The 18,128-nt window shown below is 40.9% G+C and overlaps 1 protein-coding gene across 2 annotated transcripts in view; it reads left to right on the top strand.

Moving 5' to 3' along the window:
* CENPE (centromere protein E) overlaps positions 1-18,128 on the top strand; it is a 73,421-nt gene that overhangs the window by 10,706 nt on the left and 44,587 nt on the right. Inside the window, exons 9-20 of one of the 2 annotated variants that reach the window (XM_048847325.2) lie at positions 1,199-1,250; positions 3,178-3,265; positions 3,539-3,665; positions 5,001-5,120; positions 12,446-12,604; positions 13,268-13,412; positions 14,546-14,637; positions 14,967-15,023; positions 15,106-15,273; positions 16,674-16,748; positions 16,998-17,120; positions 17,532-17,666. In XM_048847325.2, the coding sequence (XP_048703282.2) occupies positions 1,199-1,250; positions 3,178-3,265; positions 3,539-3,665; positions 5,001-5,120; positions 12,446-12,604; positions 13,268-13,412; positions 14,546-14,637; positions 14,967-15,023; positions 15,106-15,273; positions 16,674-16,748; positions 16,998-17,120; positions 17,532-17,666 (1,341 nt within the window). The remainder of the gene's footprint in view (positions 1-1,198; positions 1,251-3,177; positions 3,266-3,538; positions 3,666-5,000; positions 5,121-12,445; positions 12,605-13,267; positions 13,413-14,545; positions 14,638-14,966; positions 15,024-15,105; positions 15,274-16,673; positions 16,749-16,997; positions 17,121-17,531; positions 17,667-18,128) is intronic. The other variant, XM_048847326.2, reaches the window with a different exon arrangement.

Below are 18,128 nucleotides of genomic sequence, written 5' to 3'. Positions count from 1 at the left end.
CACACAGTTGCCATAATTCTTCATAAGAACCTCTGTCAGTTGGTGCAAAATAGAGCAGATTTCAGGAGCCAGGTGTCCTCAGGACTAGAGGAACATAATGGGGGCTTGCAGCCACTCTTGCTGACAGATTCAATAGCTGCTGGCTGTGATCCCTTTTCCCCTTTGTTTGATGTATTGATATTAGCAGTATGGCAGGGATCCAAAGGAGGGAATGAATGTTTGGTCTATCGGTCTGTATTTAGGACTCTGAGAACTAGATTCTGTGTGCAATTCCTATTTAAAACCTCTCTAACATCTTGACAAACTACTGCCTGCTCTCTACTTTCTGGTGAACTGATTAACGGAGGTATTCACTAGTCATCTCTAATTTCTCCAGTATCAAACTTTGACTATTTGCATCTTGATCAGACTAGTCTGATCAGTAGTGGGCTATCTTCAGATGATAGCCTATTTCCTTCAAAGCAGTGGGTCTGTCAGCAGCCTTTGATACCTGGTGTTTATTGGTGGCTGGGTTGTACTCTTTGGTGGAGTTCGGTCAAGTATATCTTCAGTTTTTGAGCTCTCTCCTGAAATTGGAGGCCTATAAAGGTGACGGCTGGTTGCTAGGCATCAAGCAAGTCACCATCAAATGATACTGCAAGCTCATAATCCCTGTTACCTACTAGTTGCACCACATACAGGTATAAGGGATTAGGAGCAAATATTGGTATTTTGGTACTTGACCTCTTCCACTGACCTCTTAAATTGGGTAGGGGGAGATGAACAGTTGGTGTAGGCTCAATTCAGAGGAGGATGAAGGTAATGCTTATGTATTAATGGAAACTGAGGACCTGGCAGATTGTTTGTGCACTTCTGTTATTCAGGGTGAAGAGAAGGAGGTGACTGCTTGTGAGACAAACTTGTGTTTAATGGGAATTGAAATGTTTTTTGAAGAGTACATACTTTAAAAGTTGCAATGCTAGTTTACGAATAGTGGTCGCAATATTGGTAATGGAGTCTACAGTGATATTTTAAAGCCATTTTCCCCATGCAACTTAAGAAAATATTGGTCTCACTGTGCAGTTGGTATATTACTACAGAAATGTCAAAGGCTTAACTGAACTTGGATTGAAATTCTTAGCATAGATTTAGCATTGAGAGCATTTAAAACTGACTTATCTGCAAACTGTGCCTCATGAAATCTTTAATGAATTTGCAGAACTTGGTAGATCTGGCAGGCAGTGAAAGAGCTAGCCAAACAGGATCAGAAGGTAGGTACGGGGTGGCAGGTTTGTATAATTTTTGGTGGTGCCCAGAATGGGTCCAAGTCCCTCTCTTCTCCCCCCCACGCACACACTCCTGCCTAAGGCTCTGCGAGGGAGTTTGGGGTACAGGCTCTGGGAGGAAGTTTGGGTGTGGGCTCTGGGACGGAGTTTAGGTGCAGGCTCTGGACTGGGGTTGGGGGTACAGGAGGGGGTGCGGGCTCTGGGAGGGGGTTTGGGGTGCAGGCTCTGGGAGAGTGGGTGCGGGAGGGGTGCGGTCTCTGAGCTGGGACAGTGGGTTGTGGTGCAGGAGGGGGTTTAGGTGCTGGGTACAGGCTCTGGGCTGGGACAGAGGGTTGGGGTGCGGGGTGTGGGGCTGGGCCAGGGATGAGGAGTTGGGGATGCAGCAGACAAGCTTCCCTGGTGTAGGGGGCCAGAGAGGAGGATCCCCTTCCCCACCCCTCCCCCCCAGCATGACACTCACCCAAGTGCCCATCTCCCTGCTATTTAAATGCTGGCTAACATTCTAACAATCGGGAGGTATTATACCATAGAAGAAATTATCTGTCCATGAAGTGCTGGGTTCTAAATTTAAATAGAACCATTCAGGAAAAAGAAGCCAAGCACATTGTAGACAATTCAGTGTAAAACTCTGCTCACTGTGAAGTTGCAGTTAAACTAAAATCTTTATAAAGCTTAAGAATGGTATAAAGACTGTTATAATTGTTACAGTGCTATAACTAACATAATAGTACACATTTCCCTGGAATATTGGGTGCAATCCTAGCTGGCCAGTTGAATATAAGAGAAATAGAAGGATTCAGACATACATAACAAATTATTAGAGGCATGGAGGAACTCGTATATGAAGGGCTGAGGAGCAAATAGATTGGGATTGTTTAGAGAGGAGATGTGATTAATGCTTACAAAATCATGAATGGTACCAGGTAAACAGTAGTGCCCCTCTCACAATACTAGAACAAGGGGTTATTCAAAGAAATTAAAAGGCAAATCAATTTAAAATGTAATACTTCTTTTGTTTTTACATAACCTATAACTAACCTGTGGGATTTATCAATGCAACCAAAAACTCACTGAGATTAAGCATAATGAGAGTATTCACAGTTTGATTAGATGGGATTCAGATTTTAGCATGGGTACAAATCTTGAGGGCATCAGCCAAACACTGACTAGGGTCACAAAGAAATGTTTCCTCCTACGAGAAGTTCATTCCTTAATTGTCCATTTAGGAAGTGGGGTGGGGTGTGGTAGGTTAGTTGGCTGCTAGTTGTGGGTATTTTTGTTGTTTTTTGGTGGGGGGGTTGTTTGATATCAGGCGTCAACAACCTGCGGCATGCATGCCAAAGGCGGCACACAAGCTGATTTTTAGTGGCACTCTGCTGCCAGCTGGGGTCCCGGCCGCCATCCCCGCTCAGCCTGCTGCCAGCCTGGATGGACGGAACCCCAGTCCAACAGCGGGCTGAGCGGGCCAGTGGACGGAACCCCGGCCGGCAGCGGGGGCTGAGTAGCTCAGCCCCCGCTGCTGGTCTGGGGTTCTGTCCGCCAGCCCCTGCCAGCCGGAGTCCTGGTCACTGGCCCCACTCAGCTCGCTACCAGTCTGGGGTTCCGTCCACTGACCCCTGTAAATGTAAAATGTATTACTGGCACGTGAAACCTTAAATTACAGTAAATAAATGAAGACTTGGCACACCCCTTCTCAAAGGTGGCCGACCCTGTTTTATATATTCCTAAAACATCTGGTACTGACTGCTGTCAGACAGAATACTGAACTAAATGGACAACTAGTCTGCTCTGTTATGGCAATTCCTAGGTACCTAAGACTGCTTAACCTTCTCTGAACAGTTACTCTGACTATTATGTAGGATAAAAGTGGACTTTTGTGAATAAAAGCAAAGTGTTTTTATGTAATATCTAGGTCTTCGACTCAAAGAAGGATGTAACATAAACAGGAGTCTGTTCATCTTGGGTCAAGTGATCAAGAAACTCTGTGATGACCCATCTGGGTAAGCATTTCCAGAAAAGATACTACAAAGATAGTTGTAACTCTCTACATAGTTGACTAGTTATCAAGCCTTCAGATCCATTCGTATTCTTAATATTGATTTGTCCTTATTTCCTTACATCAGACATATAAAACATGAAGAGAACTGCAATTTCATACCAGATGTTGCTAAGTCAATCTGTTTTTGCAACTGATATCGTTATATTCACCAGTACAAGAACACTAGTCTTTGCTTCATGGTTTGTTTGGTGTTTTCTCTTTCCCTCCACAACAGTTTCATAAATTATAGAGACAGCAAGTTGACACGAATTCTCCAGAACTCCTTGGGAGGAAATGCTAAGACAGTTATCATTTGCACAATTACGCCAGTTTCGTTTGATGAAACTCTTAGCACCCTTCAGGTAAAATTATTCCGTTCCTTTATTTTTTCCAAGCGTTAACATGTTTTAGCTAACTAGGTCAGAAACCCAAGTTTCTCAGCTTTAACAAAATTGATTACTTCATCTTTCTTGAGGCCTCCTGTGGACTTGAGAGCCATTGAAGTGCACCGTTTGATACTGTGAGCCTTTACCCAGGCACCTTCTGACATATGTTGTATGGACTTTACTTCTTCTGACAGGCACATTTTTCATTTCTCCTTGTTTCCTCCATCTGTATAATCTGTACAGTCTCCACTTTCTCATAAATTCCCCTTTTCAGAGACTTCATATATGAAATCTAGTCAACAATTTAAAAAAAAGAAAAAAGCTGACAACTTCAAATTGTTGGTGTCCCTTTTAACATTGCTATTGGAATAATTTTCACTTCTGATTTCTTGGGGGGTTCAAAGTTAGTCTCTCCCCCCCCCCCCCCCCATGCAATCTGACTTCTTCCAAAATTAAGGCACATTTGGAGGTTGGGACTACAGAACAGCAGAAAATACCTACATAGTTCTGTAGTAATATAGGAAAACCAGAACTAAACCAAATGTGAACTTCTTGCTGTGGATGTACAAAAGATAGCTGAATTTAACAAGCAACTGCTTCAGGATTCATAATATGTGAAGTTCAAACTTAAGGTCAGGCACTCTGAGCTAGGTGCAAAATGTTTTGGCTTTTTTTTAAATTTATTTTTAATTGGAAAAGTGCTTTAGGTCTGAACCTACACCCTTACTCGAATGAGTTGTCCCATTGAAGTTATAAGACTACTCAATTTTTACTCATCTGTAGGGTTGGGTTTGTTGTATTTCTTGTGCTCTCCAAAATCAAATTTAGGTGGATAACCTCTTTGTTTCATCTTTGGGCTGATACCAAGCAATGGAAGCTTTCAGCCCCACTCCTTCCTTTCCACACACACACACATCCTCCCCACCACCCCTCTTCCCTCCCCAAAAAAGAACAAGTTATGAGTAAGTGGAAAATAACAAGGCTTAATGTTGAATTGCGGCCTTAACTAATTTGGCGCTTGCTACTCAAATAGTAAATATTCATTTTGCCTTCTAGTCATCCTGTTATGACTTTTCTCTCTAATAGAAAACTATAAAGATTTATTTACTTATTCGCAAAAAGAAAAGGAGTACTTGTACTGTAGCTCACTTCAGCTTATGCTCAAATAAATTGGTTAGTCTCTAAGGTGCCACAAGTACTCCTTTTCTTTTTGCGAATACAGACTAACATGGCTGTTACTCTGAAACCTTTACTTATTCTGTAACTTCTGCTAATGGGAAGCTTCACTGTCTTGTATGGTCATTCTTCCAGTTTGCCAATACAGCCAAAAGAATGAGGAATACTCCAAAAGTCAATGAAGTCCTGGATGATGATGCCCTTCTGAAACGATATCGCAAGGAAATAGTGGACTTGAAAAGGCAGCTGGAAGAAGTATGTTGGAACATATTAAGCTAATCATATAGCATTTAATATAGAAAGACCAAAAATGCCAAATAAAAGGCAACTAAACTTGAAGATAAACTGCACTTGCTTTTAAAATACTTTGGACCATAGCTCACTTCTCATACAACAAGCTGAATTGTGTGAGGTTAACGTGGTATAACAACACAGCTCATGGTGGTTATGGGTATGTCGTTACTTCCATATATCCATATGTGAAACTTCACAGATTCAGTGCCGTTAACCGAATAAGATCCCATGTGCCCATAGGTGTATGGATAGAGGCATGCAGATCCCACTTCTAGTTCCTGTGTTTTTTCTCATTTAGCTATCACACTTCTAGAATTTTCTTCCTTTTGCATTTGAAGAATCACTAACCTAGAATTTCATAACCTACTATTATAAAAACTCCTAAGATTACCGTAACTGAGATTGGAAAATTTTCAGACATTCATGCTGCCGCCGCCACCTCCACCCCCTGTCTCCCCCGGTGCACTTGGTTCCATGTCTCCTGACTATACATGACATACACTGAAAACACAGGAAAATTTCTAAACAATAATATCACTTCTCATGCCCAGCAGATCCACTAATGCAACCCCATAATCTCTGGCTGATGGATTACCTGATACGAGAAGGCAGAATAGACATTCCCTTGATAAATTGAGGCAACAGCAAACTTTCTTCAACTGGCTTTACTCTTACAGTGTTTCTGCTGTACAATCAGTTCATTCTCATTCTGTTTTGTACACCTAATATAAGACATGCGGACTGTAAGGGCTTTTATAGGACAACTCAGATATAATTGTCGTACCTGAAACTGTTTATAATGACTATATTTCAGGTTGATAGTGTCACTCTTAAAGATTCAGATTTTATCAGAAGGCCTTGTTCCAGTCTTCTACCCTGAAAAGCCATGTAGAATGGAAGTTTGCTCTCAAATCCTGAATATGCCTTGAGAGGTTGAGAAAGAGCACAATGTTTAGCTCCACCCTGGTACTTCCTTTTTAAAATAAAGACTCTACTTCTTTGCATAGCTGTCTTAAAGAATCATTAGTTACTTTAAGATCCAAAATGTAAATCCAAAGCATTAAAAACTATATATAGAATAATAACAACATGCTATGCCTCAAAGCCTATAAAATCTATGCAGAATTTTTAGGGGAAAACAGAAGCTTGTGGTCATGTGGGAAACTTCCTACCTAAATCTACCTAAGTCCTCCGTTTTAAGAGACCCAAATTTTAAAACCCTACCCACAGACCTGCAGAAGCATACAAGTCTTGCCCACTCTCTGCTGAGATGATCAATTTCTTTTTATTCTAAATTTTGAGGAAACAGTCCTATTTTTCTGCATGGCTGTGGTATTTAGAGCAGTCATGGTAGTGCCATGACACTAATTCTCAGAGAAGAATTCTCCGGAAATGCCACTTAAAACTGTACACACTTATTCTTATGGAGCTGGAGTGATCTGGAACATCTCTCTGAATATCTGACAGTTTAATCATGGGTATGTCTTTAAGAAATGTCTAGCTTAAACTCTTGTATTCAGTGTCATATATGTCTAGCATTTGGAGGAATTTGTTTCTTCTTTAAGTGTTGTCCCTGTGGGTGCTCCACGTTAATCACACTGTTTAATAATAGAATACTATTTATTTAAATATTTTTGATGTTTTCTACATTTTCAAATATATTTATTTCAATTAAAACATGGAATATAAAGTGTACAATGCTCATTTTATATTTATTTTTGATTACAAGAATCTGCATTGTAAAAAAGAAAAAGTATTTTTCAATTCACCTAATACAAGTACTGTAGTGCAATCTTTATCATGAAAGTTGAACTTAAAAATGTAGAATTATGTACATAAAATTGCACTCAAAAATAAAACGTAAAATTTTAGAGCCTGCAAGTCCACTCAGTCCTCCTACTTGTTTAGCCAATCGCTCAGACAAACAAGTTTGTTTACATTTGCAGGAGGTAATGCTGGCCACTTCTTGTTTACAGTGTCACCTGAAAGTGAGAACAGGTGTTCTAATGGCACTGTGTAGCCGGCATTGCAAGATATTTATGTGCCAGATGTGCTAAAGCATGAAGGGGCATACAAAAATGTTTAGCATATCTGGCACTTAAATACCTTGCAGTGCCAGCTACAAAAGTGCTATGCAAATGCCTGTTCTCACTTTATGGTGGCATTGTAAATAAGAAGAGGGCAGCATTATCTCCTGTAAATGTAAACAAACTTGTTTGTCTTCGCAATTGGCTGAACAAGAAGTAGGACTGAGTGAAACTTGTTGGCTCTGAAGTTTTACATAGTTTCATTTTTGAGTGCGGTTATGTAACAAAAAAAATCTACATTTGTAAGTTGCACTTTCATGGCAGGTTGCACTACAATACTTGTATGAGGAGAAATGAAAAATACTATTTCTTTTATCATTTTTACAGTGCAAATATTTGTAATAATAATATACACTGATTTCAATTACAACACAGAATACAATATATATGAAAATGTAGAAAACCATCCAAAATATTTAACACATTTCAATTGGTATTATTTAAGTGTGATTAAAACTGCGATTAATAGTGATTAATTTTTCTGAGTTAATTGCATGAATTAGCTGCGATTAATCGACAGCCCCAGTTTAAATAGCTAGTTATAGTTAGCGTTACTGTTAATTTCATTATTATTATTATTTTAAAAATTATTTAGTTACCCTCTCCGCTGGGGACGGTTAACCATTAAGATTCCTGGCTCCCCAAGCTTCAAGCGCTGCGGCTTCTGCCACGAAGCAATGCCCGTTTTGGACGGGCATTCGTGCGTACAATGTCTTGGTGAGCTGCATATCCCCCCAAAATGCACCCATTGCAGAAATTTGAAAGCTAGAGCCCGACGTGACCGGGATCTCAGGCGAAAAATGATTTTTATGGAGAAATCCCTCCAACCTGAATTGGACACGCAGACTGCCTCTCCCAGCACTCCTCCAACAGAAAAAGGAAACTTACCGTGCAAAAGATTAAGGAAGAGGGCTCAGACATCTCTGCAGAAAGCACTGCAAAAACAGCGGTGGTCTCCTGCCAGGTCACTACCCCCATTGTTGACATATGCTCAGGTAGAGCACCTGTGACGCTCTGGGTACCTCCAGAACCGCTGAGGCCCTAGCAAAGGAGACAGAGTCAAGGCACAGACAAAGACATGCCTCCTCCATGGCACCGAGTTCACCTGTAAGGGACTCTGCACCAAGTGTCTCCTCAGGCACCATGCCTCTGTCCCCAGCACAGGCAGCTCCAGTGGAGAAAACCGTCTGTACCAACCACACCGACCAAACAGAGGCAGTATCAGTTGGCTGGCACGGATGAGAGTGGACCCTGCGGCACCAACGGTTCCGACATCAGCACCGACACAGTCTCTGCCACACCAGAGAGACTTGATGATTTCGTCGGCACCACACTCCCCAATGCTTGGTACCGAGGCTCCCCCAGTAGCTCTCATGAAACGGCACTCATCTAGTGAAGATGATGATGAGGTGCAGGAACAAGGCACTTTCTCACCGCACCATTCCTCAGCGAAAGAATGCCAACCACCTTGGAGCCATATGCGGCTGAGATACTATTACAAACAGATGGCTCAACTATGGTGCACACCGCCGTGGATGTACCTGCCAATGGCCTTCCCCACGGCTCATGGAGCTGAACTACTGTCCAACCCAGCATCTCCTACCCCACAGCAGCTCAGAAAGTTGGGGATGACACAGAAATGGGCACAGACCAGGAGACTACATCTCCTGCACAATTCTTCCTCCTCCCCAGGTGAGGCGATTATGCCACTGCTGCCTACTTCAGGAGGCGATTTCAAACAGTTCCAGGAACTGTTTAAATGGGTTGCCCAAAGTCAGGACATCCCTTTTGGAAGAAGTGCAGATGAACCAGCACAAGCTGGTACAAATATTACAACCATCATCTGCCTCCAAGATTGGTCTCCCCATCAATGATGCCAATTTGGAATCGGCAGAGACAGTCTGGCAGACACTGGCCTCAATTCCGCCAACATGCAGAAGGTTAGATAAAAAGTATTATGTCCCCGCAAAAGGTGGAGACTTCCTCTTTGCCCATCTACCTCCCAATTTGTTGGTAGTCGATGCCACTAACCAATGCGGCAAGCCAACCCAGTTTAGATTGACACCACAGGCTCGACCTGTTTGGGCACAAAGTTTATTCTACAGGCACGTTACAATTTAGAGTCGCCAACTATTCCGCCTTGTTGGCAAAATAAGATTATGATAACTATGGGAAATGTAGCTCATTCACAGCAGAGCTCCCCGAGGAGAAACAGTCACATTTCAGGCCATTGTAAATGAGGGTCAACTAACTCATAGCCAAATTTTGAACCACAATTTTGAAGATTTGGTCGAGGGTTTGAACAACCTCCCTCACCAAGCAGTGCCTGTGCCCGCTCTGTTCCCATGTTTTGGTCATCACCTTTGCCCATTCTGTCAATCTGGGCCTCAGTAACATTGGGCCAATGGGTTTTATAAATAATCCGTTCGGGGTATACCATCCCGACCACCTACCCTCCCCCCCCATCCCTCTTCAGGGACCCTTCTCACGGTACCTGTTACAACAAGAAGTCGATCATTTTCTACAAAGAGGTGCCCAGGAATGAGTGCCTTCACAATACAAGGGGAAGGGATTTTACTTCCATTATTTCTTGACCCAGAAGAAGAATGCGGGAGGGAGATCTATCTTGGACCTCAGGAAGCTCAACAAGTTCATACGCTCCCAAAAGTTCAAAGTGGTCACACTTGGCACAATACTTCTAGTGCTGCAACAGGGGGACTGGTCTTCAGCCCTTGACCTCAACTATTCTTATTTCCATACCACCATTCATCCCGCTCACGGAAAATATCTGTGATTCACAGTAGGACATGAACACTTCCAGTACAGTACTACCATTTGGCTTATCTACTGCTCCAAGAGTTTTCTCCAAAACCTTATTGGTAGTTGCGGCATATTTACACAAACAGGAAATAGTGATCTTCCCTTACCTGGATGATTGCCTTCTCAAAGGACCGACTCAAAAATAAACAATGGACACAGTCCAAACCACTATCACACTATTCAGGGATCTAGGTTTACAGATAAATGAACGAAAATCCATTATAATCCCAGTCCAACAACTGGACTTCATTGGGGCACATCTCGATGCCATAGAAGCCAAGGCATCCCTGCCCCTGACCAGATTCACAACTCTGACATACATTATCTCAGAGGTATGAGTCAGCCCTCAAATACCTTCTCATACTGTCCTGCAACTGCTGGGACACGTGGCAGCCACAACGTTCATGGAGCGACACACAAGACTACATGTGTGTGCCTACGGGGCTGGTTAAGAACGATATACATACCCAGCAAGCACAGCCTACACAAACAGTTTACAGTACCACCCAGTGTCCTTGACTCTTTACGCTGGTGGACAAGACCAGAAAATGTTTGTATGGGCATCCTGTTCCAACAGGAACCTCCATCAATTGTGATCACCACAAATGCCTCGCTGATAGGATGGGGCACCCATATGCATCAACACACAGTTCAAGGTAAACCGTCTCCTGCGGACACTCATTTACACATCAATCTACCAGAGCTATATGCAGTCTGCAATGTCTGCAGGCATATCCTACCTCATATAAAGAACACATTATGACAGACAACGTTTCATGCATGTTTACATCAACCGCCAAGGAGGTGCTTGTTGATACTCGTTATGCACCAAAGCTAAGGAACTGATGCATACAACACAACATAAACATTTCAGCCTCCTACATGCCTGGCTGTCAGAATGCAACGGCGGACACACTCAGCATGTACTTCTCCCAAGACAACGAATGGGAGATGAATGGGGGAGTTTTGAGATCCATTTTCTGCTGGTGGGGCACTCCACTCATCAACTTGTTCGCATCCACAATGAACCGCAAATGTGCAATGTTCTGCTTGAAAGCAGGACAGGACCCCAATCACTGGGGGACACCTTTCTCATCAAATGGGATGCACAACTAATGTATGCATTCCCACCGATTCCACTGATATCACGTGTGATACACAAGATACAAACAGACATGGCCAAGATTATCCTCCATAGCTCCGACGTGGCCCAGACAAGCACGGTACCCTTACCTGATGCGCATGGCGATGTGTGCCCCTCGAGCTCTTCCTAGTTGTCCGGAACTGCTGTCTCAGCATAACGGTCGCACTCTTCACCCAAATCCAGAGATACTCCACCTGCAAGTGTAGCTCGTACATGGTTCCATCATGATGAACTAGCCTGCTCAGAACAAGTTGGACACTGCTACCGAGCACTCGAAAGGAGACGCAATATCCACTCAGATTGTCTAAATGGATCTCCACATGCCTCCGAATTTCCATCATATTCGGAACACAGACCCTCTTGTGCACATCAGAGTACATTCTACTATCCATTTCAATCTCGATAGCGTTCCTACATAATGTTCCAATACTAGAGATTTGTAAGTTGCCACTTGGGCTTCCATCCACACATTTACTGAGCACTATGCAATCACTCATGACTCCAGGGCTGATGCCATAGTGGGCCTAACCGTACTCACCTCAATGACTCAAACGAACCCAAAGTCCCTTCTGCCTTCTATGGTGCACTGCTCTACAGTCACCTAAAGTGGAGCACTCACAGGGACATCATTTGAAGAAGAGGAGAAGTTTACTCACCTTGTGCAGTAACTGAAGTTCTTCAAGATGTGTGTCTTTGTGGGTGCTCCACTACCCGCCCTCCTCCCCTCTACTTTGGAATTTGCAGTTGGGACTCTGTGGTAGAGAAGGAACTGGAGGGCTCGGATCATGCGCACACTAGACGTGGCACCAACAGGACCAGAAGATGCCTACTGTGCGGGTCATGCCTGCACAGTAGACACTGCTACCATGAATCTCTGATTGGCGCTGGGATGCATCAACACCTAAAGTGGAGCACCCACAGGGACACACATCTCAAAGAACCTCAGTTACTGCACAAGGTGAGTAACCTTCTCTTCTTTGCTAGGAAACACTGGGTTTCCCTGTTCAACTCTCATAAATATTAGATTTTTAAAAGTAAACTACAGGCTAGATTATTCCATCAGGAAAACTGACAAAGTATATGGAAAGCTGCTCCCAGTTAAAGTTTTTTAAAAAGGTGGGGAGGGGCCTTACATGCTAATGTTATGTGTCTATATAAAATAGTTGTTACTTGAAGGAACCAACAAAGCTAGTACTCTTTTTTTCTTTTTCTTTTCTTTTTTCTTTTAATGGTAGGTGTCTTCAAAGACTCATCTCCACGCGATGGAGAAAGACCAACTAGCCCAGCTGTTAGAAGAAAAAAACTCTCTTCAGAAAATACAAGAAAATAGAATACTCAATCTAACTGAAATGCTTGTCACCTCCTCCTCGTTTACATCCCAGAAAGATCTTAAAGTAAGACTGAGTTACTATTCAGGGTCACACAGGACACCTGGAAAATCTTAACCTATAACTGGAGAAGGTGTTTTGTGCGTTTTTCCTTAGATCTGTGAAATATTATGAAAAGTGGTCTTTTCTGTAAAGCTTATGAAATGACTAATTTTTAGACTTTTGGTTGACACTTCACTACTGTGTCAGGCTATTTAGCTGGCCTTGCAGTAAACCAGCTATAATAAGATGCAGAAGATGGCCCAGGGAGTAAAGCATAGGACTGGGATTCAGAAGAGTTGAGTTCTAGTCTTGGCTTGGTGGCCTCTGTCATAAGAATTTATTCGAATCTGGGTGAATTACACAATCTCTTCCTAAGTTACCTAGTCTAAAATGAGGATAATTTTTTAAGTAACAGGGTTGTTGTGAGGTTCAGTCCATTGTCTGTAAAGTTCCTTGATATCTGGTGCAAAACTTAAAGCAGAAGAAGTTTTGTGGAAAACAAACTGTTCAGCTGAACCTCAATTTTGGAAAAACTGCAATACAGGCAAAACCATCCCCTCTAGTTATCTGCTTATACTGTTATGGGAACAACGAGGTGTAAAATGAAGGAAAGTAACCTTTATTATTAATGCTTCACTTGACTGTTATTCTAACATGACTTCATTTGTGTCCTCTCCCCCTTTTAAGGCCAAAAGAAAAAGAAGAGTTACTTGGGCCCCTGGGAAAATAAATCAAGGGGACATCAGCTATTTTGCAAATTTTGAAAAGCTAAAGCCAACTGATGCCAAAAAAATGAAAACATTGGCAGAGAAGCTTCCAGAGATGGAGGATTGTGAGTACATGTTTGGGGGAGAAGACACTAACAAGGAAACTTGATTTAGAAGGTGCCCACTGGTTATCCAAATGAAGACCTTGAGATGGGGAGAGATCTCTCCAATATAAATGGAACATGGAGTAAAAGAATTTACTCTTAGCATAGCAGCTGTACTGGATGATACAATGCGAATGAGTTAAAATAGAGATACTGCACGTGAATAATAGCGAACTAGAAGACTTGCTTCTAGGTTTCCTGACAAAGGGGTAAAAACAGCACTCCAGTGGGGCAAATAAATGGTAAAAGTATCCAGTGATGTTCTCATACTTGGCTCAAGGAAATTCCTTAGCCCTGTCTCAGATTTTCAGTTGCTACCTATTTCAGAAAAAGGGTAAAAACCTAGACCCATGGTGTCTCGCCAAGAAAAGTCACCCCAAAATGGTCCATTTGAAGATTAGCTATATATTTCACATACTGACAAATCATTCTTTACAACGAAGGGTCCCTATCAAAATTGCTGAGTTCTTTTTTTAAAAAATCTAAACCTGTCAGTGAGAATGGGTGAAGCCATTGTCAAAATCAACAGAACCACAGTGGTCAAAACCCCACAAGCCTCATTAGAAGGGCAGAGGTTCACCCCTTTCTTCCAGAAGGCCTGAGCTGGGGATAAGAATACTTGGACAGAGTTGTTGTTCAATGGAACTTGTTCCCTCCTGCTTCTCCACTCCCCACAAAATCCCTTTCTAGGATGAGCACACCATTTTAAAATTACATAATTCTTTTCCCCCTTGGGTTTCCTCTAAAGGCAATATTTTTCCTTACCTGTAATTCTTGTCACTTCATAACAGGAAAATCCAATGAATTCTCTCTCCTTATGTTAATATTTGTTAGCTTACAGGATGTTGGGTATTGAAGACTGAATTGTGTGGCATAGTTCCAGGCCATTTATAGAAGGATCACATAGGAGCGAAAATTTCTTTCCAGTTAGCAGTATTTGCAGATATGGCTACCCAGTAGTTGGTTATGGACTGATGGAATCCTTTTTGTGAGAAAACAAATTTTACCATCATGGACAAGTTGCTGTGTCTTGTTTTGTTTTTAAATGCACCTATCTTTTTTCTTGTTTTTTTTTTTTTTTTTTTTTCCCCAAGCTATGTTTTCAGAGTATTCTGAATATGATTATCTGCCTACCCCTGATGCAATCTCAGAAAGCGAATGGAATTCTGGAGCGAATATGAACTGGGTAACTTTCAAGATTGATAATTTAATACAAGATCATACACAACTGAGGAAATTTGTTTTTTATAATTTTTTCATTCTGCAATCTGCTCTGGCCAGGCTGACCTCTTGTGTGAGATCAATTATGCTTCCTATATCTCTAAACATTATACTAACCAATGTTGTTCTCCTCATCTTAGCAGCCTTCAGAGTGTGGTTGTTAAAAATAAATACATCTGAATTTGAGGGTTTATTTTATTTATTTCAACTCTGGCTACCCATACAGTACTAATTTTTTTAAACAAAATCACTGGATCTTGTAAAATGGCTAACAGAAAGCATTTCTTTTTCTAGAGTCAAAAAGACTTTGCAGATTCTGTCCAACTCTGTGAAACACTAGCACTAGAAAAGGTAGGTCAGGTCAGTGTCCTAATAGAAATTAGCTTAAAATGCAAGTAAGCCCTGTTATAACACATCATTCTTCCTTTTTAAGGATATTGCTAGAAATGAGGTGGATGTCCTGCAAGCTAACTTTGACAACCTAGTATTAGAAAACGAACAGCTGAAATTGGAGATAAGTGAATTGAAGGAGAAACTGAAGGAAAAGATAGAAACAGATGAATTTGAGGAACTGGAAAAACAAACCCAAAAAGACTATGAGGTAAGATGTTAACATGAAAGTTACAGCCTGATAAGACTTCGGAAAACAGACTTCACCTCATTTTTCAGAGAAGTGTGTAATATAAGACCTTATTCCAAATAACAGGCATGTTTTTAGAAAGTCATATTGACTACCAAGGATCTTACAAAGTATGTCCAGACTAGTTTAGGGATTGTGGAATTTGGACGCTAGGTCATGGAGGAAAAATTTGCTTCAGTTTTCTGACCTCAATATGCAGGCAAGTTCAGGGTTGCACTCCTTAACTGAATTTCAACTAAATACGTAACTTGGATAATGTCCACAGTAAAAATTGAATTTACTAATCTGCACTTCACATTGTTTTGGATTTTGTCAAGAGTGCTGTTGTCATTAAAGTTAGTAAACTGCTTTCTAAACGTTGATGATTTAATAAAGTTAAATATTTAACTCAAACATCTTGAACAGAAGATCTTGCTTTAGTGCATTTCTAAATGCACTACTTTTATAGGTCTGACTTATAACTATTCAAGTCTTGTTTTATGAATTAAATGTCACTGTGAGACTCAGCAGTAATATCTGTGGGAAATTGAAATGCTTGCTTTTGCTGCATGATACTATGTCAGCAAAGAAACCTAAGAAAAATACTTCAATGTACTGGGAAATTATATAGTATAGAAGGAGCTGGCTTCCAATTCACGGCAAGTATGAAAATATAAAATCACTTATGCTAAAGGTCAAAAATAAATCTTGCTTGATTCTTGCCAGCTGACTGCTAATAAAAGCATCTTTTGACAGTTGTAAAACATGCTCTGAGGATTTTATTTCTTGATTTATTGAGGTGAACAATTTGTGGTTGGGAGGAGGGAGTGAAGAATGAGCTGCTCATTGACAATAAACTGGTTGCTATAAAAACTGCATTTTCTCTAAAAGTTGCTGAATTAGCTTTTACTAAAAGTGTGAACCAATGCTGTAATGATAAGTCTTTTGAGGAGACAGTCTCATATCTAAAATTTTCCCTGCAGTCTTGGGAACCCAAACTCAATAGCAACTGATCTTATAAAAAAAAAAATTACTTAATCTTAAGGATTGAATTTCACTTTAAGTTTTTCCTGCATGAATCGCTTATTTTGCATCACATTGCATCCTGTGTTTGGGCTATGGCAGGTTGAGGTATGCTGAAATCCTTATTAAACTATTGGGAAGCTAAAGTAAAGGGCTGTGACTTTATGCAACTTTTCTTCCTGCCTTAAAGCGGATGTAATAACTTGTTTCTTAACTATAGTAAACAACAACATATTGTCTTGCCAAACCCTGGGGAAAATTTAAGGTAGATCTTGCTTATTTTCATGGTGATGGCAACTAAAATTAATGGATGGGTGCTTTCTAATATGCTCTGCAATTTTGCTTCAATTGCTCCACAGATACAACTAATACATGAAATTACCAACTTACAGAATATAGTTAAAAATGCTGAAGTATACAATGAAGATCTGGAGGTGAGCTTGGCTGATGGTCTTCTGTGTAACAAAACTGGATGACTGTATAGAATGAAATACATAATTTTGTATATATCAGATCTTAACCTTCTAACTTTTTTAATAGATAAAATAATTGGGCTCTGGTCAGTTTTACTTATGTGTAAGTGTTTATAATTGTTTTTTGTTAGTGAAGTTACCTGTAAAACCAAATTGTATACTTAAATTGTTCACCTACTTATGCTGCTTTTCTCTAATTCTTTTTTTCAGACTGAACTAAAATCAAAATTGGAACAGCTTAAAGAAAAAGAAAATCAAGTAAAGGATTTGCAGAAATATGTGGAAGAACTACAGAAGGCAGGCACGGGGAAGAAAGATGTGTCTTTTTCAATGGTAAACTTGAGTTCTCCTCTGATTTTTAGAGCTAATTCGGTTATAATAGGAGAGCCTGAACTCCTTCCAGAAGGAAAAGACAAAAGCTTAGAAAAACTACTATATAAGAGCTGATTATTATGCTGACAACTTATTACTAGTCAACACATCTGAATTTTTGCTGGGCAAATACGGTTCATACCGCATATATCAGTAAATGTATTTAAGGACGATTACTAGATAAACTGCTATGTGTTCTATTTTTTTGCAGGAAAAATTTCCCGCTATTGTGGCACTTAAACACAACAAACTCTCCAGGACTCTTAAAACCAGTATGATAGTTATTTGGCTACGTGGGAATCCTAACAAGATCATAGTTGCTTTATCATAATTTCTGATTATTTGTGTTTAATATCTGTCTCATTCTTACAGGGAGATTCTGATAAACTACTTGATGAAATTCAACAAATGAGCAAGTCTCTTGTTGATACTGAAACTGTAGCCCTGGATGCTAAGAAAGAATCTGCATTTCTCAGGAGTGAAAATCTAGAGCTAAAAGAGAAAATGGCAAGTAACTTATTATCTCAGCATAAGTGATATGCTTCTGGCGTATAAGAAACTGTTATAGAGGCTCTCCTTGTTCCAGAGAGACTAGTCAAGGAACAAATCTGGAAAGATAAGACTCAGGGGAAGTTACTACTTAATCTCCCTTGTACTTGTGTTTTATAATCATGGGGCTGCTGGATAGTAAGATTTCAGGAAGGATTTGACTATGGAGGGTAGAGGCCTGGCACACTGCGGCTGGATGGGTGCTCCGTGCTTGGGAGAGGATGAAAGAAAGCAAAAGAACAGAATGGGAGATGTAGGCTGGTGGTGGTGGTGGAGCAAAGGGGAGGAATAATAAGAAGGTGAAGTCAGAGGTGTGAGATTTGAAATTGAGGATAAGGACAAGATACTGTAAGGGGCAGGATAGACAAATGGAGTGACTTTAAAGGGGATTGAGGTGGTCTGGGCCTGAAAGATCAGTTT

The sequence above is a fragment of the Caretta caretta genome, chromosome 4, assembly GCF_965140235.1.
Source record: "Caretta caretta isolate rCarCar2 chromosome 4, rCarCar1.hap1, whole genome shotgun sequence".
In the NCBI taxonomy this organism is placed as follows: Eukaryota; Metazoa; Chordata; order Testudines; family Cheloniidae; genus Caretta; species Caretta caretta.
The sequence above is the reverse complement of the archived record's forward strand: the minus strand, read 5'-3'. Positions and strand labels throughout refer to the sequence as shown.